The sequence below is a fragment of the Euleptes europaea genome, chromosome 15 (assembly GCF_029931775.1).
Source record: "Euleptes europaea isolate rEulEur1 chromosome 15, rEulEur1.hap1, whole genome shotgun sequence".
In the NCBI taxonomy this organism is placed as follows: Eukaryota; Metazoa; Chordata; class Lepidosauria; order Squamata; family Sphaerodactylidae; genus Euleptes; species Euleptes europaea.
In genome coordinates this window covers 45,241,454-45,266,550 of record NC_079326.1, presented here as the reverse complement: position 1 = coordinate 45,266,550, position 25,097 = coordinate 45,241,454, and the positions used below count along the sequence as shown (strand labels likewise).

The 25,097-nt window shown below is 42.5% G+C and overlaps 1 protein-coding gene across 6 annotated transcripts in view; it reads left to right on the top strand.

Annotated features, from left to right (window-relative positions):
* Nucleotides 1–25,097, top strand: part of NCKAP1 (NCK associated protein 1) — a 63,602-nt gene that overhangs the window by 32,335 nt on the left and 6,170 nt on the right. For 3 of the 6 annotated variants that reach the window (XM_056861057.1, XM_056861056.1, XM_056861054.1), the window contains 16 exons: nucleotides 309–357; nucleotides 2,065–2,221; nucleotides 3,406–3,462; nucleotides 4,493–4,589; nucleotides 5,126–5,232; nucleotides 7,484–7,616; nucleotides 9,619–9,700; nucleotides 10,819–10,877; nucleotides 14,627–14,772; nucleotides 15,940–16,072; nucleotides 17,858–17,977; nucleotides 18,616–18,755; nucleotides 20,076–20,207; nucleotides 22,841–23,059; nucleotides 23,882–24,012; nucleotides 24,686–24,783. In XM_056861057.1, coding sequence (XP_056717035.1) covers nucleotides 309–357; nucleotides 2,065–2,221; nucleotides 3,406–3,462; nucleotides 4,493–4,589; nucleotides 5,126–5,232; nucleotides 7,484–7,616; nucleotides 9,619–9,700; nucleotides 10,819–10,877; nucleotides 14,627–14,772; nucleotides 15,940–16,072; nucleotides 17,858–17,977; nucleotides 18,616–18,755; nucleotides 20,076–20,207; nucleotides 22,841–23,059; nucleotides 23,882–24,012; nucleotides 24,686–24,783 — 1,860 coding nt within the window. Of the gene's footprint in view, nucleotides 1–308; nucleotides 358–2,064; nucleotides 2,222–3,405; nucleotides 3,463–4,492; nucleotides 4,590–5,125; nucleotides 5,233–7,483; nucleotides 7,617–9,618; nucleotides 9,710–10,818; nucleotides 10,878–14,626; nucleotides 14,773–15,939; nucleotides 16,073–17,857; nucleotides 17,978–18,615; nucleotides 18,756–20,075; nucleotides 20,208–22,840; nucleotides 23,060–23,881; nucleotides 24,013–24,685; nucleotides 24,784–25,097 lie in introns of all 6 variants that reach the window. The other 3 variants (XM_056861055.1, XM_056861053.1, XM_056861052.1) reach the window with 1 other exon arrangement.

Sequence of the window (25,097 nt, the reverse complement as noted above, 5' to 3'; positions counted from 1 at the left end):
CCCTCTAGTTGAACCTATTTCTCAACTGCACTGTGACTGCTATTTCAGGGTGTGCTCTTACAAAGGGCAAGCTACTGTTGATATAGTTCTAATGGACTTGAAGAAGCCTGGAAGGTATTCTTCAAGCTCTTCTTTAACCCTGAAGCACCTGCCTTTCCTTTGCTCTAGAATGATGTGTCTGCCTTAAAACCCTAATAGATATTAATGAGCCTTTATACATAGATCAGTCTTGTTTAAGGGATTGTAACCAAAGCTCATATATTGTTGCTGTGAGTTATTTTATCATGGCAACTTCTTTTTCCTAACAGATGCCATGTGAATACCTCTCTCTGGATACAATGGAGAAATGGATCATCTGTAAGTTAAATCTACTAATGCGCTTGCAGCTTCTTTCCACACGTAATGCACCCTTTGAGAATCAGTACAGATGTAAGAGTTCCCGTCCTTTAAGCCGTGGTTAAAGGAATGGGGACTTCAGTCACTCCCATAGTTCCCTTATTCTCATTTGCAAATTTCCTTGATTGTCCTGAACCTATATTTAATGGTTGCATCAGCATCATGGTTCACCAGAACCCAGGGCCATCTTCAAATCTGACAGGTTTCAAAGCCAGGTTAAGAGCAAACCCTACTTATTAGCAACCATTATTAACATTGTGGTCAAATAACTATTAACCTTGATTTAGGCCAGCAAAGGAGGGGAAGATTGAAATTCGTAGGCTGTGAGAGAGAATGATCTGATCTGATTCTTTACCCTAGTTAAAGAGCAAGCGATATGTCTGCATCAGTTCTCATTTTCCAGTTCTTGAGAACTATGGGCTAGACAAAGGTGATTTTCAGTAGGAGAAAAGCACATGTTTATGTGCTTAAAATTTCCTCAATGAAATAACTGGGACTTGAAAATGCCTAATTTGGACTAGGTCATGTCCTTTGTGTCTTGGTGAATGGCCAGTTGGAGTACTTATTTGTACATTCTTTATAACTTAAATTTTGCAGAATTCCGTAATAGATCCCAAAGCTGCCCCTTGAGGGTTCTTATCTGTCTCACTGGCCAGCCAAGGCAGCTACCACCACCACTCCAGTCCCAATCTGGGTTGGCAAGGCATGGCCCGGCCCAACCAAGTGACATTTATGTCATATCCAGCCCTCATAATAAATGAGTTCGACACCCCAGGTTTGCCACATGAATGTGTTGCTTATCACATGGAAATGCCATTGCTTGAACCTACTTTTTTTTAAAAAATGATGACAGAAAAGGTGCATTCCTATTGTACTGGAGATCAACTTTTAGGAATGTTTTTCATTACTGTATGCATTTGCTTTTTCCTAAAAAGATTACTTTAAGATGTCTAGATGTGTTAAAATTACCAGGGTTTTTTTGGTGTGTGTGTGTGGTGGTACTTACCAGTACAGAGTATAGGCATCTTTTGAAGGGTGGGGGGGGCTCTCCCAAGTCCTTAATTCAAATTGGGACCCTTTATATGTTTTTATATATCATTTTATTGTGTTTTTACAATAGTTTTGTTTATACCGTAAGCCGCCTTGAGTTCTGCAATGGAGAAAGGCAGCTAATAAATGTTTTAAATAAATAAATGGTGCGACCTTATTGGCACTTAAAAAAAAACTGGTTAAGACTTTTTGTAACTTTCTTTATTTATGACCACTGAGGAAGGCCTATTCAGGCTGAAATGCATCTGGTCTAGCATTGGTCATTTACGTTGATTGTATATCAACTGTGTATAAGAATTTTATAATTGATATTCTTTTATGTAGCCTGTATTCCGGGCCCTGTGTTTTTAACCATTTTATAGTGTACACCTAGCAATAAATGTAATTATTTTGTTATAGCGTATAGCTTGTAGCTCTCAAAGCACCGGTTAAGACTGGTTGGGGTTTCACATGTTGGCTGTAGTAAAATTACGTATCATATATTTTATGTTTGTCTTGAGATCAAGCTAGTATCTTGGTAGAAAACATGTTACTTTGCTATAATGTTCATTCTAAAAAAAAATAATCATGGCTTGACATCGTTTTGTGGGTTTTTCCCTCCCCCCCCCCTTTTCGAAGTTGGATTTATTTTGTGCCACGGGATCCTGAACAGTGACGCTACAGCTTTGACTCTTTGGAAGCTCGCCCTTCAGAGCAGCTCCTGCCTCGCGCTCTTCCGAGACGAAGTTTTCCACATTCACAAAGCTGCAGAAGACCTGTTTGTAAACATAAGAGGGTAGGGTGTTTTCCTGTCATGGATTTGATCGTGGTAGCCACTCCTTCTTTAAGCCAGGGGTCCCCAGTGCGGTGCCCGTGGCCACCAAGGCACCCCATAGACACCTTTCCTGGTGCCCACCTACTAGTTTTAGGCAGTGGGAAGGGGCAGCTGGAGCTTTTGCACAGCCGAGCTTCTGATTGGTTATTGGCAACCTGGCTGGCTGTACAGATTTAAAAAAAAAACATTGCTTTGGCAGCAGCTACAACCACAGCACGAGGTACTTCCCTTCATAGTTGAAGGTAAGCTGTGGGTATGCAACAAATGCTTTCAAATGAAACATTCCTTTAAAGAGGCATCTTTATTAAACAGCCTCTGTCTGACAATGTTGAAGATTTACTCTTAGAGTTATGCATAACCTCACTTCCTGACATTCTGTGGTTGTTTCTGCCTCCTGCGGCTGCCGTTTTGGGGTTGCGCCCACCACCTTGTGGCAGAATTCCAAAGGTGCCTACGGGCTCACAAAGGCTGGGGATCTCGGCTTTAAGCTTTGCATGACATGACGTGATGAGAGGGTTGAAGGAATGAAAGCAATCTTGTCTCACTAAACCATTGAGAGTTAATTACTTGAGAAGAACCATTAAGATCATGTGCCTCTAAAGCATGAAGTCACTTGCTTGCTTTGATGCAGATGCATTTCTATCCATTGTTAAGAATGTTTAAGATGAAACCAGGGGCGCTCTTAAGATCAGATCCAGAGCCTCAGTTTAAGCAAGCTTATCACATAAATACTCCCAGAGTTGTCAACAGTTGGGCAGAATGATGAAACTGGGTCCAAGGGGGCATCCACACATGAAAGGGGAATAGTGAATGAAAAACCTTTTCCTAATATCCAGGCGGTACCTTTCCGCCCGCAATTTAAACCCATTATTGTGTCCTATCCTCTGCTGCCAACAGGAACAGCTCCCTGCCCTCATCTAAGTGACAACCCTTTAAATACTTAACAAGAGCAATCATGTTCCTCCTCAACCTTCTCCAGACTAAACGTTCCCAACACCCTCGGCCAAAATTCTTTGTCTTGAGGGGCCATTTGACCTAAATGCAGGACCGTGAGTGGTCAACAGGGGCCTTGATCTCTGAAGCTGTAGAGAAATAGAAGATAAGTGTTTCACCAGTACAATCGTGCGTCTTCTTTACACTTGCAGGTATAACAAACGTATTAACGACATAAGGGAGTGCAAGGAGGCTGCTGTATCACACGCGTAAGTGTGCCCGTTGAACACTGCTCATTGCCTGCTTTAATATCCAGCTGAAACTTATAAATGGCTAGATAATGTTGGAAGCTCCGGCTTGGATCCAGTGATCCCATTTTGTAAGGCGAAGTCACTTGTTTTCAGGGGCGTGAGGGGAGTATTCTGATTTTTCTTTGCCCCGCTGCTTCTCCATGCACCCTGATTATACTAATCTGGAGGGATGGGCTGCAGATTGGGTGTGAGGAATTGGCAACCCCACATCCATCCATCTATGCCTTCCTCTGACCTACCTGGATCTATGTTTTGTACCATGAATTCTGCTTTGGTTCTGTGTGTTGTATCGTGAATCCCGTTCTGAGCTACCCTACATGGTTGGTTCTGGTCTTGGATATTATTAGTATGTCATTTGTTTTTTTAAAGATGGAAAGTAATTTGATTTCTTTTAGAAGGCATGCCATGTTTTGCCATGGGCCACTTCAACTTTGTACATTCGAGGGCTAAATAGACTTTGCCCCTACAGTTCAGAGACAAAAGTTGGCCAGTTTAAGACTGTTGAATTTAGTATTTGTTGAGCGTTCCACTAGTGGTGTAAAAGCAGTATGGATTTATAAGTGCATTAATCCTGGACCTTAAGGACCGATGTGAGTGAATGACAATCTGTATGTGTAAACACTGGCTTGCGTTCCAACAATAATCTCCGCTAATGGAAGGCAAATCCATTAACAGGATGAAATCCCCCCCACCCCCTGCGATCACAGCAGCCCACTGATCTCCCTGAATCCTGCTCCTGCAGGATGGGAGACTCATAAATAGCACGAGGGGTGGATTGAAGGCCTGCAGTGGGAGAAGGGAGTGGGCAGAAATCCATTCGATTAATGGAAGTGCCTTCCGATAAGAGGAAATCATCGTTGGGATCCATGCTTGTATTCTTTCCTCAGCCAGTATGGACTATTATAGACCTCAGCACAGCTTGAATTGTGCTTTTGGATCAGAGTAGCGTACTGTTGAGTAATCCACAGTATTTTTATTCTCAAAACAGTGGCTCGATGCACAGAGAAAGACGCAAATTTTTACGGTCTGCGCTGAAAGAACTTGCTACTGTCCTGTCGGATCAGCCGGGGCTGTTAGGACCCAAGGTGAATATCGTTTATGTGAACCGTAAACTGAAAAATTGTTCCTTTAGTACATTCTCCTCCAATTTTTTTTTTGGTTATGAGCACATTCTGTTTATAGAGTGAATTCATTTGCCTTTTCTTTATACATACAAGATACATACAGAGCAGGAATATTTGAATGTGTTGCCCCAGAAGGTCGGACCAGAACCAACGGGTTGAAATTAAATCAAAAGAGTTTCCGTCTAGACATTAGGAAGAATTTTCTAACAGAGCGGTTCCTCTGTGGAACAGGCTTCCTTGGGAGGTGGTAAGCTCTCCTTCCCTGGGGGTTTTTAAGCAGAGGCTAGATGGCCATCTGTCAGCAATGCTGATTCTATGGCCTTAAGGCGATGATAAGAGGGAGGGCATCTTGGCCATCTTCTGGGCATGGAGAAGGGGTCACGGGGTGTTTGGGGGAAGGTAGTTGTGAATTTCCTGCATTGTGCAGGGGGTTGGACTAGATGACCCTGGTGGTCCCTTCCAACTCTGATTCTATGTGCTCTTTTTTTCCCCTCCAGGCACTTTTTGTATTTATGGCGTTATCCTTTGCTCGCGATGAGATTATTTGGCTTCTTCGACACGCAGACAATATGCCTAAGAAGAGTGCGGATGATTTCATAGATAAGTACGTTAATGTCTCGCGCGTTGCCTTGTTCTGATTGCTTGCATCATACTGAACGCCAAACTGCTGTGCGCTGCTTCTGGTCTCTGCTGATGGCATTTCATGGTTGGGATTGCTTTGATCAGTTTTGAGGGTGGAAGGCTGATACATGAAGGGGTTTGCCTGGACACTTAGGTATGACTGGCTAGATCTTTCATCCATAGATAAAAGGAAAGATTCCTTCTTCTTGTGCAACTGCAAGGAAATAGAAGGCCTTAATTTTGTGAAAGTTAAATTTTGTGTTATGTCAGGGTTTTTTTTTTTTTTAAGTCGTTTGCATGTTTGGCAAGTGCAAGCCACACAGTCTGGGATAATGTGGCAGTTGTTCTGATTTGAGAATTGTAAAGTTGTGCATGATGTGCCTGGATGTGATGTGCTGCTTTTTCTGTACAGAAGCAAGATAGTAGCATGAGTGCTGAACTAAGTAGTATCTGACAGCATGGTTGGTTTCTTTAGAGGATTCCTCTTTTTTAAAAGGTTTATCTCACTCTGGCCCACCGTGCAGAGAGAGATGTCACTTAAATTTCTAAACTTCTAAAAATAGGGGATGGGGGAATAATATTGATACCAACCATTAGTGAATTGCGAGGCCCAGTAGAAGAGAGAACATCAGTGGAAGCTAAAATTAATTAGTGCCCAATGTCTTCTGAAAATGCTTGGTTTTAAACAGAGGGAAGGGTGTCCATAATCTTGGTGCCACTGTTGGGAATGCCTTAGTTGTGACTTTGTAGTCACTTCACCTGAGTGAGGGGGGGATGTAGAGCAGGTTGTCTGCAGAAGATCTCAGTATGTGGGTAGGTTGATATGGAAGAAAGGCAGGTCTCGAAGAACCCTTAGACTGTTTAGAGCTGTAAAGGTCAAACCCAGACTTGGAATTAGTTCCAGAATTTGAAACTGCTGTGGTAGCCAGTTCAGTGTTGTTGCTTTTTTGTTTGTTTGTTTTTGAAGATTAGACTAATGCAGCCATATTCGACTGTACCTTTTAGTAATATGACACTTAATTTCTGGACCAGCTGTACTTTCCAGTCACTCAAAACCAGCCCACATAAACTTGCAGTGATCCAGCTTGGAGGTGACTTCTAACTAAGACTATATCCTTGATCTCCAGGAAAGGGCATAGTTGGCATGCCTGTCTCAACTGGATGCTGTAGCTTTGAATGGGGGCAGACTAGGTGATCTCCAAGTTCCCTTTTCACCTCTTAATACTCTTGACGGTATAACTCCTGGCCACCATTGGCATCTGCCTGTGCAGGAGCAAGGCCAATTCCAAGAGGACAACCATACTCCATCTCTATCCAACACAATCCAAGTAACAATTCCCAGGTTAGCTCTATCAGCAAAACAGCAACACTTCTATCTTGTTATAAGAACGGCCATGCTGGCTCAGACCAAGGCCCACCAAGCCCAGCAGTCTGTTCACACAGTGGCCAAAAGCCCACAAACAAGACAACTGCAGCAGCATTATCCTGCCTGTGTTTCACAGCACCTAATATAATAGACATGCTCCTCTGATCCTAGAGAGAATAGGTATGCATCATGACTGGTATTCATTTTGCCTAATAGCCATGAATAGCCCTCTCCTCCATGAACATGTCCACTCCCCTCTTAAAGCCTTCCAAGTTGGCAGCCATCATCACATCCTGGGGCAAGGAGTTCCACAATTTAACTTGTCCAGAATAAGCTTCATCCTCTGAACCTCCACACCCTTCAGTTGTGGAAGTTGAGGCCTAGGAGCCAGTCTCCCCAAATGCTGCCATCCTTCCCCAATCAGTATGTGCTGTGTTTCCGGTGGACCTCAAACCACATAGCTTTTCTGTTTCTTTCCCCCTCCATTTGTTTTCCGCTGGAGGAGTGGTGAATCCCACTGAATCATTCTTGTTTGTTTGTTTAAGTCCCTCTCCATTTTGGATGATCTCTTTAACAATTTTCTTTCATTACGGAGGCTCATTAAGGACAAAACTTAGCAGCAGTAAAGTATTAGCATTTATTTACTTTATTATGTTCTTCCCTGTTTGGGTGGTTCTACTTAAGTGAGTCAGGACTTAAAACAGGAAAACTAGAAATTTGGTTATAGTTAAGTTGCCAGAAGTAATAAGCAGACAACAATCCAGTAGCTTGAAAACGAGAACTTTGCATTATTTTTCTCCTAAGTTGTTGGGGAGGGAGGGATTTTTTTTTCTTTGCACTCAGCCAACATTTCTTTTTTGTTCTAAAGGCACATAGCAGAGCTTATTTTCTACATGGAAGAGCTCAGAGCACATGTACGAAAGTATGGCCCGGTTATGCAAAGATATTACGTGCAGTACCTTTCAGGCTTTGATGCCGTTGTCTTAAACGAACTTGTGCAGGTGAGTGGTGTGGGTTTTGTCGTTAAAATCTTACCGTTTCATGTTGATTTTCAGCTTAACAGGGAACTATTTTTTTAAATTAAAAAACCCCGTAACCTTAGTTTATTCATCAGGATGGGTGGATTCATAATACTGGATTGCCCCAAGACTAACTACAAATATATTAGTGCCAAAGAAATTTGGGGACCCCGTGCTGATTACATTCACCAGTCAGAGATATAGTCGCTGTTAGTAATTGCAACGAGTGGGTATTATTTCAGCAGCCAGTAGATTGGGCTCAGATTTCCTTATTCATCATGGAAGGTCTGCATAGATGATTAAGATTTAAACTAGCCAGTACAGGTTGAGCATCCCTTATCCAAAATGCTTGGGACCAGAAGTGTTCCATATTTCAGATCTTTCCATATTTTGGAATATTTGCATGTACATAATGAGATATTTTTGGGTGCGGGACCCAAGTCTAAACAAGAAATTCATTTATGTTTTGTATACATCAGCATGGTATAGTGGTTAAGAGCGGTGGTTTGGAGCTGTGGAATCTCATCTGGAGAACCGGGTTTGATTCCCCGCTCCTCCACATGAGCGGTGGAGGCTAATCTGGTGAACTGGATTTGTTTCCCCACTCCTACACACAGAGCCAGCTGAGTGACCTTGGGCTAGTCACACTCTCAGCCCCACCTTCCTCACAGGGTGTCTGTTGAGGTGAGAGGAAGGGAAGGCGATTGTAAGCCGGTTTGATTATTCCTTAAGTGGTAGAGAAAGTCGGCATATAAAAACCAACTCATCGTCGTCTTCTACACATAGCCTGAAGGTAATTTTATACAATGTTTTTAATAATTTTGCACATGCAGGGCATCATGGGGAACCTGCTGTTGGCGCGGCTGGCCTGCACACATGCCATTTATTACTTGTTGTGGGCGCTCAAAAAGTTTTGGATATTGGATTTCTGGATAAGGGATACTCAATCTTTGTATCATTCTGCAGAGATAAAAATGCTTCCAAGCATCATCTTTGTTACATTTAATACCTGCCTTAAATTTAGAGAACACTATAATAAGAGAAATTTGTATCTACTATTATTTAAAAGATGGTTACTCTGCCTTCCCCCCCATACATTTGGTCTTACAAAACCCATAAAAACAACTCGTAGGACAGAAAAGTGTCCCATCGGCCATATCACGGGTCTTAAGTATCACACCCGCCCTTTTTGCTACAGCCCTTTGAGCCATACCTCATATTGTTCAGGGAGAATCTCTAGTCATCACCAGTATCTTCACAGCTCAGGTGGCTAGATAAGGAAAGATGGAGAAGATCCACATATCTGAACTGCTTTAGTTAATGCCAATTTGGATCCAGCGCACAGGATACAGTTCCGTACCTTAGAGCTTGAAAACCAAATCAGGTTCATATTTTAGCTGATCCTAAAAATGTGCTGTATTTTCTGTTGCACTTGAATAAAATATATATTAACAGCAAAAGCTTGGTGGAGTAAGTAAAATCAGCATGGAAATCATGGAAGTTACTAATAAGCCATCTTCTCAGACGAGAAATTTCTGTTTTTTCATTCTCCAAGTGGAAGCCTGTAAAATTCTGTGGCCACTCATTTTAGAAGTAAGCACTCTGGATCCAAATTGCCATTAACCAAAGCAGTTCAGAGATGTGGATCTTCTCCATCTTTCCCTATCAAGCCACCTGACCTTGCTTTTCTCCTTGGCCCCATCACTCAATCTGCTCTTGCATGTAACCTGTATATCCCACGGATATCCCCATGACTTTCGTGGACATGTGAACCTCTAACACTTCTGGTCATTCGGTCTGCACGCTCACTGTTCTTCTCACTGAAGAAGCAGTTGGTCTAGAGGACAATCTTGCTAGTAGTCTCCTGTTGGGCCCGCAGGCATTGATGCATTCTCTGCTTTAGTTATTGATTCTTACTGATGCTTTGGTAGATAATGAAATTACTGCTGTATCATAATATATATTCCCGGTTTTAATTTTTTAGAATCTTTCCGTGTGCCCTGAAGATGAGTCTATCATCATGTCCTCTTTTGTGAACACTATGACTTCCTTAAGCGTGAAGCAAGGTAACTCTTGTGCGTGTGTTTATTTTTACCATGTAGTTGAGGCTACACCAAATGTAACATTTTCAGCCTTGGGAGGGAGTGTGGTTCAGGGAACTCACGTAGTCTCCAGTCTACACCAGGAACCAGTTTTTCTTTCTCCCTGCACTCCTCCCCCTTCAACCAGGCTCAGATGAAGCCTGGCCCTCTAGCACATGAGGGTACAAAAAGGGCACACATTTGTTTCTCTCTGCCCTTGACACAGAGACTAATAAAACCTCAAGGTATTGCAGGACTTGTTGTCTCCATGCTGTCATGGTGAGTGAAGGGAGCCTCCACATTCAGAGGCAATAAACCTCAGAATATCAATCTAATTTTTAAAAATTGGATTTGACTAGAAGGCAGTATCAGGACCTTCTGTTTGTTGGCTTTCCAGGGTAGTTGGTTAGCCTCTGAAACAGGAGACGATTAGATGGATTGCTGGACTTATCCAGCAGGGCTGTTCTAATTTCACAACCGTGTTGTTTTTCTTCATTTGTTCTCATCCAGTAAAGACCGTGCCACTTGGTAGGAACTGAACTGTCAATCTTTCATGTTAAAATGTGTGAATTTTGAGCAGGATAGTGTCTGTTCTGAACGGATGCAACACATTCCTTCATTTTTGCTGAAATTGCCTCATTTCTTCCCTCCCATTTTGATCATACCTACATTAGTAGTGCTGGGGTGGGGGCGGGGGGCAGAGGTTGTGCTTCACTAGGCTTCCCAGGAAGTGCCTGTAGATCCCCTTAGGAGAGCTACAAATATAACGAGTTCAGTTCTAGTAAGGAACACCTTTTTAAAAAAAGCTTTTTACCTGCCCTCTCTTGAATGTGTGATGTAGCCACACTTCAGACAGGAGTAAGACCTGCTGATTCAGTCAACTTTGTTCCAATTCCAATTTTGTTCAGTAGCAACAAGCTACTAAGCACGCTTTATTGGAACTGTTATGTTTTTGTTTAGAAAATTGTACAGAATTAATACCCTGAAGGTTAAAAACAGCAAAGTTCTTGGTAAGAAGTAAGAGTTGAATGAGGTGTTTGTTTTGATGACTACATGAAGACGGCTTATTATAGTTCTGTATTTCATTTTCCTCCATTATGCAGTCGAAGATGGGGAGGTGTTTGACTTCAGAGGAATGAGACTCGATTGGTTTAGATTACAGGTAAGAGTTTTCTTTGGGCACACCTGAACATAAGTGTGGATTAATATGTTTAAATTATTGATAGAGTCCTTAAGTCAATCATCAAGAAAGAATCGGTGAAAATCATTGGTCTCCTTTGTTGGCAAAATTTATCTCAGTCCTTATATCCGTAAACAATAAATTTAGAATTATGCTGCTCAAGATTTATGAATCAAGGAGCTTCTACATGAGAAAGGAAGTTTCTGTATTTTGTGAATAAATACAATTAAAGTATTGGTTTGCAACTAATTAGGGTTTGAATCCAATGGGATTTCTGTGGTAGGGGCAGTTTTCATTGAATTCCTCCTGCTGCACTCCGCTGATGCTCCCCTCATGCTGTTCCTAGGGGTGCCCGACAGCTGTATTTGGGAGGCATTTGGGGCTGTAGCGGGCAGGAGGAGATGAGGAAGTCCCACTCTACATCTGGGAATCTCCACTGGATCCAAGCCAGAACTTTTATATTATCATCATTCAAATTTGCCAGTCACAAAGCCCATATGCATTCCAGAACTGTATCTGCTTAGAGGCAGAATACTTTTTTGGTTTTCTATACCCATGAAAGATCACAAATTTAAAAGCCAAGGCCAACATTATAGCCTGCATCTTTGGAAGCAAGTTCCATTGAACAAAATAGGACTTTTGAGTAAAGATGCACAGGTTGTACGTGGCCAGAACTTTCCAAAAGCAAGAGCTTATGGTTACTGGGTAAGTAGTCTTTCTTAGAAACACGGAAATGTTTTCATTGGTAGACTCATAAATATCCCTGATGGGAGGGTCAGGTATATTGTAGGGCTCAGGGAGTTCAAGGGCAAAAAATAGGAGCACAAGATCACTTACACGAGCTGAGAGTGGAGTAATTCTGCTTAGGGGTGGCATCTTGGGTTCCAGTAGGAAGCTTACAGTATTGTGTTGTTTATAATGTTTAAAGTAACTTGATTAGCAAAGAGGAATGAAAAAGCTGCACCGGTCTTGGGAGATAAAAAAAAAATAAGGCCAAGGCCGATGGTGCAAAATAGGTAAAAATATATTTTATTACTCAGTTGAAATTCTCGATGTGTTTTGCCTGAGAGGTTTCTTCAGGAGAATCTATTAGTCTAGCAGTGGTTTTTCAAAAAAGGTCAGTAGCCATCATAAGGTAATGTTATGTTAACATAACATGACTCTTTCTTACATAGAAGAACACTCTGTTTGCAAGATGTTCATGATTGTTTTTTGTTTTTTTAAGAGGTAAGAGTTTGGTACGGTATGATACAGTTTGAGTCCATTTTGGAGTTTGGAGACTTGCGTTGTTCCAGTTTTGCTCAGTATCCATTCTAGAAACCTTAATTTCACTTAGCATTCACATACACACACACACTTTACAGGCACTGGTGAGAAACCAAAATATTCTGAGCATTTTGTAGTATAAATAGTTATTGCCGGTAAATCCTTTATGCTCCAACCCAAGTAATCTGCATTACGCTCGCCCCTTAAAATTGATTTTGAGCTGAACTCATTTAAATTGAAGCTTCGAGCACTTCGTATTTTTTAGATCTAAACCTCTTTGCTCCTCTTTGCTCCAACTTCGATCCAGATGTAATTTGACATGAATTTAATCATACAGCTCTTTTAAAAATGGCAGATAGGTCCGGGGGCGCCTGAAGGAAACACTTCTAGTAAAAGAAGGTACAAATTAAAAACTAAGCATGTTGTGAGGGAAATTTTTTTGTATAGACTGACATGACAGGAATCTGTAAATAAATGCTGTAAACTTTTAGTCCTGCACATCATGTGAAGAAATAGAAAGAGGAAACTATGAAATATGTTTTGTTCTCAAGAAGAACTTAAAATAATAATAGTTCTCCTGCAAGAGTAGAGACGGCACATGATGTGTCTATAGGACATTTCAGAGAGGCCCCAAAGTATTAAGTAAATTTAATCTGAATTACTGTATCTGTGTTACTGTTGTTTAAAACAGGAAAATATGCTGTCTTGGGAAGTTCAAGTGGAGTGATAAGGGTAGAATAAGAAGTCTGTAATAACAGAGATTTGTTGCCAAGGCAGAGTTGAGAAGGTTATGCCCTCTTCTTCAACATTACTTTAAACACACTGAGAGAACCTTTTTGTAGAAAGGTCACATTGTTAGACACAAAACCAGTCTTTTTTTTTTTTTTTTTTTGGAAGCTGCTTTTGAGATAGCGTAAATGGCCTGGTTTTCCTCATTTGTTCAAAGAACTTGTAAGGGCAGACAGGGTTGGAAAAACACCCTCCCTTTTATGTTATGCCTTTTCTTCTTATTCCAGGGGGACCCAGGATATCTTTGGCTACAAACTGAACTTGAATTTTTCAACAGCCCAGTTTTTCAAGTAACAGCTGTGACAGTAGCAAAATAACATGGGCTTTCTATGTCCTGGTAGGGCTTTGATCCCTGTAAGATGCCACTGAGAAAATATTTAACTAGCAGCAAGAAACCTCCTTCAACAAGCAATTTAAACAGTTTGTCATTGTACTCCTAACTATAGGTAAACGCTGTAACTGCAAAATCAAACTTAATGTTGTCCAGTGGCAGGACCCGTCCCAGACTTGTAGGGTCAACTTACCTTGGCTTGGACAAGCCATTCACAACTGGCAGCTGCAGCAGCCGTGCCAGGACTTGCCCAAAACTGGCAAGGCGGGGCTGCAGTCTCTAGGTTCAACAATAAGAGTTTGGCAGCCAGTGGGACCAGCGACATCCTCAAAGCCCTGCCTGGGAAAGGGAGCAACCTAGGAGGCAGCTTCAGCTGTACCCAGCTTCTGGTTGGGTGAAGGGGTAAGATGGAAGAACACGCCTGGGGAGAGGATTGGAAGGGTGGCCTGTTTAAAGAAGTTCTGCAACAGGCCAGGGAGGATGAAGAATCCCCACTTAGGTAACATGGAAGAACAGAGGATGCGGAAAGGCAAGAGGAACAAGGTGGTGCAACTTCCTCCCCTTGCCCGTCTGTGGCCTTGCGGGTCCTCCACTGCAGGGAAGGTCACGGCCTTGACTGGAGCCGGGGGGGGGGGGGCACAATGTTCAGATAACATCTTTTGTTAATGTATATGTTTTTAGGCGATGTTGTTTCAAGTGTAAGTGGACACTACTCATGTCCCGGAATTCTTTACGGGTAGAATGTGGAAATTTAGGATCCGTGATTTTATAGAGGTGATGCATACCATTGCAGTTCTGACAGTTTTGATAGTCTGCCTTTCTCACTGGGGCTGACAGAGGATTTCACAGTGTAAAATGTTACAACAGATAAAATGAGTCATCTAATAAGCAGTGTAATAGGACTAGGATTACAGACATCTGAAACAAAGCATAAAGTATTAGACATGATGTGTTACACAATAGACAATGGAAAAAATAGAAAACAGTGCAGCAAGAGCAATATAATACAGTAACAGATAATACAATCAGCAACAGGCAACAGATAATACATACTGTGTACAATAGTACTCCAGTCCTGTTCCCTTTATAAAAAGCACTTTTGTGAGAAAATTTGCATTCATACAGCTTAATAGCAGGGCAATTTTTATAAAGGTAATAAAAATGACCTCCTGAACAATTCTGGTTTATGTAGTTGGCTGAATTACAATATGTTGTTTGCTATTTCATATTCATCCTTTTTTAATGCCAATGCTAGAATACAAATGTTACTTTAATATACCAATTTTCACATGAGAATTCAAACGTGCCCACAATAATGAATGATTACCTTTTTGTATTCCCACAGGCCTACACTAGCGTGTCCAAGGCTTCGCTGGGTCTTGCAGACCACAGAGAACTTGGAAAGATGATGAACACAATCATTTTCCACACAAAAATGGTAGATTCCTTGGTAGAGATGTTGGTGGAAACATCTGACCTTTCAATATTTTGGTATGTAATTTAATTTGATCCTTTAACCTTTTTTCCATGTTTGAGACCTTTTTTTGTTATCAACAAAAAATGAGTCACTGTAATCCTTTTTAGGATGTGCTTGGGTTGGACAAGTCAAATCTGTGACATCTTCTGTAGAAAGACGTGTGACTCGTCTTCAGGAGTTTTTGGAAAAGAAGTTGCAAAACTAAAATTCTATTAAAATTGCTACTAGAAGTAAATGTGATGCCATGTACTGTACTAGGGGATGAAACGGATCTTGATAGGGTTTTTGCAGGGGAGAAGATAGGAGATACTTTACATAAAGTAATAAATAAATGAAAAACCACTTGAGTCCCACAGGCAATTGAGAATGGAGAACAGCTTATATTTTTCCTATGGGAAATAGGTATCCTATTACTTGAACTAGGTAAAGGTAGTCCCTGTGCAAGCACCGAGTCATTACTGACCCATGGGATGATGTCACATCATGGCGTTTACTAGGCAGACTATGTTTATAGGATGGTTTGCCATTGCTTTCTCCAGTTGTCTACACTTTCCCCCCAGCAAGCTGGGTACTCATTTTACCGACTTTGGAAGGATGGAAGGCTGAGTCAACCTTGAGCTGGCTACCTGAATCCAACTTCCGTCAGGATCAAACTGCCTGCTTAGAAACACACAGTCACTTGAGAGCCAGCGTGATGTAATGGTTAAGAGTGGTGGACTCTAATCTGGAGAATCGGGTTTGATTTCCCACTCTTCCACATGAGCAGCGGACTCTAATCTGGTGCACCGGGTTGGTTTCCCTGCTCCTATACATAAAGCCAGCTGGATGACCTTGGGCTAGTCACAGTTCTCTGTGAACTCTCTCAGCCCCACTTACCTCACAAGGTGCTTGTTGTGGAGAGAGGAAGGGAAGGAGATTATAAGCCGGTTTGATTCTCCTTAAAAAGGTAGAGAAAGTTGACATATAAAAACCAACTCGTCGTCTTGTTCTTCTACTGCAGATGTTGTGGAAAGTTTTAATCTATTCTTCAGCGCTTCCTTCTAGTAACGTGCAGGGTCATGGAAACTAGATAAATTTCAGGCGTTTTAAATTTCCGATGTGCTTTGTTGCCATATCTATATGTATTGACTTGTGATTATTTGTTCTGTGGGAATGAAGACATAACTTGCCTTTCTGATCAGTTTTTATAGCCGTGCTTTTGAGAAGATGTTTCAGCAATGTTTGGAACTGCCCTCTCAGTCCAGATACTCAATTGCATTCCCGCTGCTTTGCACCCACTTCATGAGCTGCACTCATGAGCTGTGCCCGGAAGAGGTAATTTTGTGTGTTACTGTAATGCCTGCACAGGAACGGGGGAACCTGAGCGACTTGATTGTTTGCAAATATGGAGCCAGTGGACGAGCATAAAATTCCCTATCTCTGTTATGCTACCTGAGAAGCACAGTTATTTGTTTGAGGTGATACTAATGAACAGGAAGTACTCAAATTATTAAGGGGTGGATTCAGTCTAGCATGAGCAGAGATGTCCAAGTGGAGGGGCAAATTTCCCTTCTTACTGCTATGACCCATGAAATCATGCCCTCAGGGATCAGTGGACCACTGGGAACACAGTGGCAGTTTGCCATGGGAGGTAGGCATGGCAGGAAATTGTACCCCTCTTCTATAGGTGGAAGCAGCTTCCCCAAGCAGAAAATTAGCCTAGGCCAGTGGTCGGCAAAACGCTGCTTGCGAGCCGCATGCGGCTCTTTGGCCGGTTGAGTGTGGCTCTCGAGGAAGAGGAGGAGGCGGCGTGCTGCGGCTCCTCCCTGCAGGTGGAGGCGGTGAGCGGGCGGCTGTCGCCTCGCCTCTGTTCCCCACTGGCGCGCAGCCCTCCGCCAGGGGGCGGAGGTGCGGGGTCACGGCCCAGGCAGGCCGGGCCGGCTGGCCGGAGGAAGGGCTGGGGAAGCACACCCCCTGGAGCTGGAGGGCGAGGAGCCGCGGGGAGTCGGCTGCGGCCGAGGTAGGTGCGGGGCAGGCTGGGGAAGAGCGGGCCGGGGGTGCTGCCTTCTGCCCCGCCCTCTGCTTCGGAGTCTCCCTTGCCGCGGCTGGGCTGGCACTTAACACACACACACACACACACACACAGAGATACACATTTTCCCCCAAACAAATTCTCAAAACTCTGCAGGGGGGCTTAATTTTGAGTTTGGAGGACGCACGTGGGGGAAGATGTGCATCTACGGAGCAAGAAAGCCAAGGCAAAATCTCCTGTGCACTCGGTGAATAATTTTGGGGCTGAAACTTGTCAAAGTGTTGCGGGGTGTGGCAACGGAAATGATCCGTGAACACATAAAGATGTCTTCTACTGAATCGGAAGTCAGTATTGTCTACTCAGACTGGCAGGATCTCAGGCTGAGGTCTTTCACATCATCTAGTTGCCTAATCCCCTTTAACTGGGGATGCCAGGGATTGAACCTGGGACCTTCTGCATGCCAAGCAGATGCTCTACTGCTGAGCCACGGCCCCTCCCCTAAAAGGTCAATGTTCTATGTTGAACATATAAACAGTGTACCTACCTATATAGTTTAAGTTTAAGAAATTTGGCTCTCAAAAGAAATCTCAATCATTGTACTGTTGATATTTGGCTCTGTTGACTAATGAGTTTGCCGACCACTGGCCTAGGCTCCAAGGCTGACATGGTGTAAGTCACTTTTAAACTACTATTGAGGGCATAAATGCAGTCTTTATCATGTATTATTGGTATTGGAAACCGTGACATTAACCAGTTTAGGCTGCTGTTTTAAAAGTCGGTTACTCCACCATTTGGACTTACCACTGAAGATCCTAGTAATGTAAGGAGTTAAGGTTACAGTAACTATTTGCACAGGCTTGGGTCCTAAGGGATACTTATCTCCACAGTGGCAAGAGCTCTCCCCCAACCCCAGAACAGTATCCTCTGCATGCAAGGGCACTGGTCCTCCCATCTGAGGAAGGGGCCCCATCTAAGGGATCGTGTCGCGCCTTTCCAGCCAGAGGCTGTTAGTTATAAAGTCATTAACAGTAGCATTTCAAGCACTGTGACAACGGTTTAGAAAACAGCTCATGTATTTTTCTCGACAGAGACACCACATTGGAGACCGCAGCCTTTCCCTGTGTAACATGTTCTTGGATGAAATGGCTAAGCAAGCTCGAAACCTTATCACAGATATTTGCACAGAGCAGTGCACACTAAGTGACCAGGTGAGAATTTGGTTTCCATTTCTTACGAATGTAGACCTCATTACTTGATGCCCTTCACCCTGAGATTCTATTAAAGTTTTGTTAGCCAATTCTTTCATGAAACATCTCCTGTGCTTCGCTTGAACTAGACTTACCAGTAATTGCTCTCAGATATCTTTTAGAGGCAGTGTGGTGTAGTTGGTTAAGAGCGGCAGACTCTAATCTGGGGAACCGGGTTTGATTCCCAGATGCTCCAGGAGCAGCGGACTCTAATCTGGAGAACCAGATTGGATTCCCCACTCTTCCATATGAAGCTAGTTGGTTGACCTTGGGCTAGTCACAGTTCTCTCAGAATTCTCTCAGCCTCACCTACCTCACAAGGTGCCTGTTGTGGGCAGTGGGGAAGGGAAGGGATTTGTAAGCCGCTTTGAGACTCCTTTCGGTAGAGAAAAGCGGGGTATAAAACCCAACTCTTCTTCTTCATTATCAGCATTGTTATCAGGATGCAACCACGTAAAATATTGAAAAGGGGGGAAATTCTAAACTCTTCAAAATTGAAAATGAGGGTTTCTTCACAAATAATGATTTACACAATGGTGATTAGTTTAAATGAACCATAATGGTTTTGCAACTGACTGTTTCTCCCCCCACCCCTTAAGTTGCTGCCAAAGCATTGTGCCAAAACCATCAGTCAAGCAGTCAACAAAAAATCCAAAAAACAGACGGGTAAGAAAGGAGAACCAGAAAGGGAAAAACCAGGAGTAGAAAGCATGAGGAAAAACAGGCTGGTGGTGACCAAGTAAGTTGCATTTCTTATCATTAATCCTTTCCTGTGCATGTCCTAATTTTTCATGATAACGTAAAGTTGTTTTCAGTTTCACTTACATTGTTAACATACAAGCCATGTACACACAGCTCCCTTTGTGCGTAGACTGAACAAGCAGGGAGACGAGCACAGCGCCTATGTGCAGAAGAAGTATCCGCACATACATTCCCTCCCCATGATTAGCAACATTCAGAAACCATTGTCCCTGCTTGTGGGGAGGGAGCATATGCATAGACACATCTTCCACGTATAGGTGCCTCTCTCACAAACAGGTGATCACACAGGGGCGGGGCTAGCACGCTCACGTCTGCTCTCCTTCCCAGTATGTTTCGTCAGCGCTTGGGAGGGGTCATGCGTATAGGGCTACAGTTAACAGGTATTCTAACTTCTTGAGTCGACTTGATGTCACATGTAACCATTCTTAGAAATATTCGTGCATAGGAGCTTATATGGAAAAGTATACACTAAACTTCTGTTCTGGATAACCAGCCAATTTCCTTGTGATTATTTTCCCTGTTCCCATTCTGCATGTTAAGAAGGTGATGAAAGAAGCATGCCTTGTTTGTGGTTGTTCATTTAAGGAAAAGTCCTATAAGGATATCTTTAAAAGCCTTTTTGAATATTTAGGATTGGGGGAAGGAGGGAAGGCGGCATGGTATAGCCCGATCTCATCAGATCTCTGAAGCTAAGCAGGGTCAGTACTTGGAAGGGAGACCACCAAGGAAGACTTTGCAGAGGCAGACAATGGCAAACCACCTCTGCTTTCTGAAGCTAAGCAGGGTCAGTACTTGGATGGGAGACCACCAAGGAAGACTTTGCAGAGGCAGACAATGGCAAACCACCTCCACTTTCGGAAGCTAAGCAGGGTCAGTACTTGGATGGAAGACCACCAAGGAAGACTTTGCAGAGGCAGACAATGGCAAACCACCTCTGCTTTCTGAAGCTAAGCAGGGTCAGTACTTGGATGGGAGACCACCAAGGAAGACTTTGCAGAGGCAGGCAATGGCAAACCACCTCCGCTTTCAGAAGCTAAACAGGGTCAGTACTTGCATGGGAGACCACCAAGGAAGACTTTGCAGAGGCAGGCAATGGCAAACCACCTCCGCTTTCTCACTTGCTTTGAAAGCCCCTTGCTGGGGTCGCAGTTAGGTTGATTACAACTTGATGGCATGTGCATAGGATTGGGGGAGTAGGGGGGATAAAGTGAGATGGGTCTATAACGTTTTTGTCATTGTTTTTGTAACTTGTTTTTTTTTTTTTTTTTTTTTTTTTGTCGTTGTTGTTTTTTGTCAGTCTGGACAAACTGCACACTGCACTTTCTGAGCTTTGCTTCTCAATCAATTACGTTCCGAACATGGTCGTATGGGAGCACACTTTCACCCCAAGGGAGTACTTAACGTCTCACCTGGAAATCCGCTTTACCAAGTAAGACTGATTGCGAATGTAAATATTTATCCGAGACAGGTGCCACTGTTTTAATGAAATGCTTATTTAAGGCGTTCTGTAAAGAAGTGGGGTAGTCGTGTAAGATCATAAAACAATGGAAATTGAGCCCTTTGGATTATAAAACAGGCTTTTTGAGTCAGTATTCATTCGTAATATGCAGTTAATATGCATTCGTAATATGCCATCGTATTCCCTATTGCTATGTATGGGTGTGAAATTTGGACATTGAAGAAAGCTGATAGGAAGAAAGTAGATTCCTTTGAAATGTGGTATTGGTGGAGAGTGTTACGGATACTGTGGATGGCCAAAAAAACAAATCAGTGGGTTATAGATCAAATCAACCTGAACTGACCCTAGAAGCTAAAATTACTAAACTGAGGCTATCGTATTTTGGTCACATTATGAGAAGACAAGGGTCACTGGAAAAGACAGTCATGCTAGGAAAAGTTGAGGGCAGCAGGAAAAGAGGGAGACCCAACAAGAGATGGATTGACTCTATAAAGGAAGCCACAGCCTTCAGTTTGCAAGCTCTGAGCAAGGCTGTCAAAGATAGGACATTTTGGAGGACTCCATGAGTCGAAAGCGACTTGACGGCACTTAACACACACAATATGCATTAGCTCCTTTGAGCAAGTTGAGAATGACTTTTCATATCCCCTGGGTCTTGGCAATGTCTCATATCTCAAGTATGTGTGCGTGTGCATATATATAAAATGCATGTAGTGCTCTAAAAGGGTGATACGGCAGGCACCTCGTTCAAGGGATATCGGATTTTACTTGGTTGGTCCAGGTCTCAAGCTGCTGGGACCTCAATGAATGTTTTGCCTGACCTGCTTTAATCCACCCCCAATGCATACAGGATTCCTTTCCACTGTCACCCACAAGTTAAGAGTTAGAGGTATACTACTTTAGTAACGTGCAGCACAGATGCTCTATTTCTCTCTCTGAAGAGTCTGTTCTTCAGAATAAAGAATCACTGCTTAGGATGGCTCTGTGAGTGTGCTAAAATTAGTGTCAACAGTTTTCACTGCCTTCCATTCCCATCTTTTATTTATATGCTTATGTATATATTTGTGTGTGTGTATACGTACACGCACGCACACAATGTACGGGAAGTACATGCTGTATTGCCTTTAAATTGTTTTACAAGTATTATTCCAATAAAAATAATTCCCACATAAAGCTTTGAATTTGTTTGAATATAAAGTTTAAACCAAACTTGATTTGTTTTTTCCTGATCAGATATTTTCATTTTCTAGTATTTGTTGCTACAGGGATATAAAACTGACATGAGGTACTTTTAAAATATGTTTATTAAGGATAAGTCAAAATAAATATGGCATATTAGCTCACACTATCTGGAAAAATTTCCACTTCTGATTTTTCCCAGGAAATCCACCTTTCCTGTTTCTTTTTTTATTCCTTCTGGCTAACTCCATCAACACGTGACATCCTGCTACCCTTGCTGACTGGAATTGAGAAGCAAAAGCCTTTTTTGAAATCTTTTGAAAATCTGTAAAGGTGGTTTGGGTTTAGCCTCTGAGCCTTGGCAGAGTACAGGTTTCAAATTCACCTTGCAAAGTTGTAAATGTCTATGCATATCTGAGGATTAAGTGTCATTTCGAATTTTCGATATAGGTGGCATTATCGATGTGCATTGATTTCTCTTGCAAAGACACGAAACCTCCAGCCTTTTTTTTTTTTGCCAAACCCACAACAAAGAGTCCATTTTTTTTACATTGGAGCCATTACATCAACATTCTTTCCCACTCAGATAACATCAGAAGCCTCATGTTGTGTTTATGATAAGCTGGCTTTGTGGACTCCTCCCATGTGGCCAGACATTGCAAGAAGACATAGTATATTGCTGGTCTGTATATGCTGTAGGTTGCTATGGGACAGTTGTCTTCTCCCTAGTCCCTTTCCTGTTCCGCTTTATGTCTTAAAGCACCCTCAAAAACTGCAGTTCTTCAGCTTGCATATTTCACACTATGCTGTGGCTACATTCAGGGAAGAGAAGGAAAAAATGTATGGCAAGAATTCAGATCGGCCTTGTTTTTAAAATGCCTTGCATTAGATGCTAGGAGCTGAATGGGCTCCGGTTTTGATTCAGATAGATTTTTAAATGGTGAGTCTTTCTTTTGCACTAGGCTGAAATAGTGAGCAACAATAGGCCTGGTATTAGACTTGCTGACTTTCTCTGAACATTTTCTGCAGTGGGCACAGTGGGAAAAGTTGCTGCTCTTCTCATCCAGTTTCTGGGGTTAACACGCAGCTACGATTTGCCAGCACCAATTCCCACAAGTTGTCAATGTGGATAATGCCACAGAAAAATTCAAGACGAAAGTGTGTTGATACCAGGCCTCATGCAGACTTGGCCCAAATGATTAGTTACACCAGCTGGTCTGACGTTTTGACAGCCTTCCGAGTAGAAATCTATTACGAGATCTGTGTGCTTCAACCCAGGCTCAGGTGCCCACGCTTTCCTCTTCCCTCTACGCGGATCATCTTTTCCCTCTTTCGTCTCCTCGACATGGGTATCGGCCAACAGATAGCGAATGATTCTTTCACATTGCTGAGTGCCAATAACTTACTTCCTTGCCTTTTCAAAGGTCAATTGTTGGGATGACTATGTATAACCAAGCAACACAAGAGATTGCAAAACCCTCCGAGTTGCTAACGAGCGTCAGAGCTTACATGACGGTGCTCCAGTCGATAGAAAATTATGTACAGATTGACATCACCAGAGTGTTTAATAACGTTCTTCTTCAGCAAACGCAGCATTTAGATAGTCACGGGGAGCCGACTATTACCAGTCTGTACACAAATTGGTAAGGATTCGAGTTGCCTTTTCGGTCTGTATCTCTCTCCCTCCCCCCCCCTTTTTTTTGGGTGAGACGCAAGCTTTCACATGAAATCATCTGAAAGAGAAATGCTGAAGTAGAACAAGGAGTGATAAGTCACAGTCTGTGGAATGAACTGTGCTTCCTTCTTCCATGTAACGTGAAATTAATTGTAGTTCGAAAAACTTAATTGTGTCCCACTTCAACATTGGGTTTCACGTGTAGTATTTCCGACATCAAAAATACCTTTACGGATTGGTTTAAATTGAAATTGGTGGCTTTCCAGGGAATTGCTGCAGAATTGGTGTAATGCTAGAATCATAGAGTTGAAAGGGACCACCAGGGTCATCTAGTCCAACCCCCTGCACAATGCAGGAAATTCACAACTACCTCCCCCTCCCCCACACCCCCAGTGACCCCTACTCCATGCCCAGAAGATGGCCAAGGTGCCCTCCCTCTCATGATCTGCATAAGGTCATAGAACCAGCATTGCTGACAGATGGCCACCTAGTCTCTGCTTCAAAACCTCCAGGGAAGGAGAGCTCACCACCTCCTGAGGAAGCCTGTTCAACTGAGGAACCACTCTAACTGTTAGATAATTCTTCCTAATGTCTAGACGGAAACTCTTGATTTAATTTCAACCCGTTGGTTCTGGTCCAACCTCCTGGGGCAACAGAAGTTGGTTATATTTATGTGAGTTGCATTAAGGAGCAAAATTCAGTCCCAATGCACTGTCTTATCAAAATTAATATGATTGAATATTAAGAAATGCTTTAGTCCATAACGAAAACATGATTTTGGTTTTGTTAGGTATCTGGAAACCTTGCTAAGGCAAGTCAGTAATGGCCATATAGCCTATTTTCCAGCAATGAAGGCATTTGTGAACTTGCCTACTGAAAATGAGCTGACGTTCAATGCAGAAGAATATTCAGACATATCAGGTAAGTTTTCCTTAGCTTGAACTATAACGTAAATTAATGGCTTCTTCTGTTTAAAGATTATTTCCCCTTTAAAGTAGTTGTTGCGCAGGAGAACTGTAGATATTATAATGGGAAGTCCCTAGCTTTTATATGACTGCTCTGCCTCCGTATTCTGAACATCTTTTGGCAGACTATTTTGTTTGTCCTACCTTTTGGGCTTGTTACAGTTGCTAGACATAAGTTCTGGTTACCTTCAGCTTGCCCTTATGTAATCTGAATGCACATCTGGTGCAGAATTGTGCAAGCTCCTTTCCCTCCTAAGGGACCTAAAGATGGCAGGCCAGACAGGAGGATGTATGCGTGTTCTCTCCTAGCATGTTGAAATTATGGGCAAGATGATATTTCCATTTGGTGTAAGGTGGAGGGGCAGTTCTTAATGGTAGGGAGGTTTGTGGACCTCTGAGAGTTGGATCTAAACTTTTTTTTAAATACTCGAGTTTATCTGTGGCTGTTACAAATTCATTTATAGGGTAAATATTAAGCTATTACCCATCTTTGAGCCCTCGAGATGGTCCAAATCAGAAACTTAAACATTTGGTTTAAATGGCTGTGGTAAAATTGAATAACCAGATGTATTGTGCATCTTAAACTTAAGGCACTATATCAGAATGAATGCAATTTATCTTTTCCCCAGAAATGAGGGCCCTGTCAGAACTCCTCGGTCCATATGGTATGAAGTTCTTGAGCGAAAGCCTTATGTGGCACATTTCCTCACAGGTTGCTGAACTAAAGGTAACTTTCAATGTTAGTCTGTGGGCATCGATAAGATGCAATGCTTACTTTGCGCGAGGCTTCAGAATTGGAGAAGGAGGGATTGGGATGAGCAACAAATTACAGCATGTAGTGTGAACTGTGCTTCACCCCTCCCATGCAGTTTTCGTTGCCGATTGTACAAAAGCATTGTTTTAACATGATTTTGTTGTATTTTATGGTAATTAGTTGTTTTGTTGGAATCAGTGATGTGTGAGCCGCCTTGAGCCCAGCTTTGCTGGGGAGGGCAGGGTATAACATTAAATAAATAAATAAAGCATGATCAAGCCGCCATA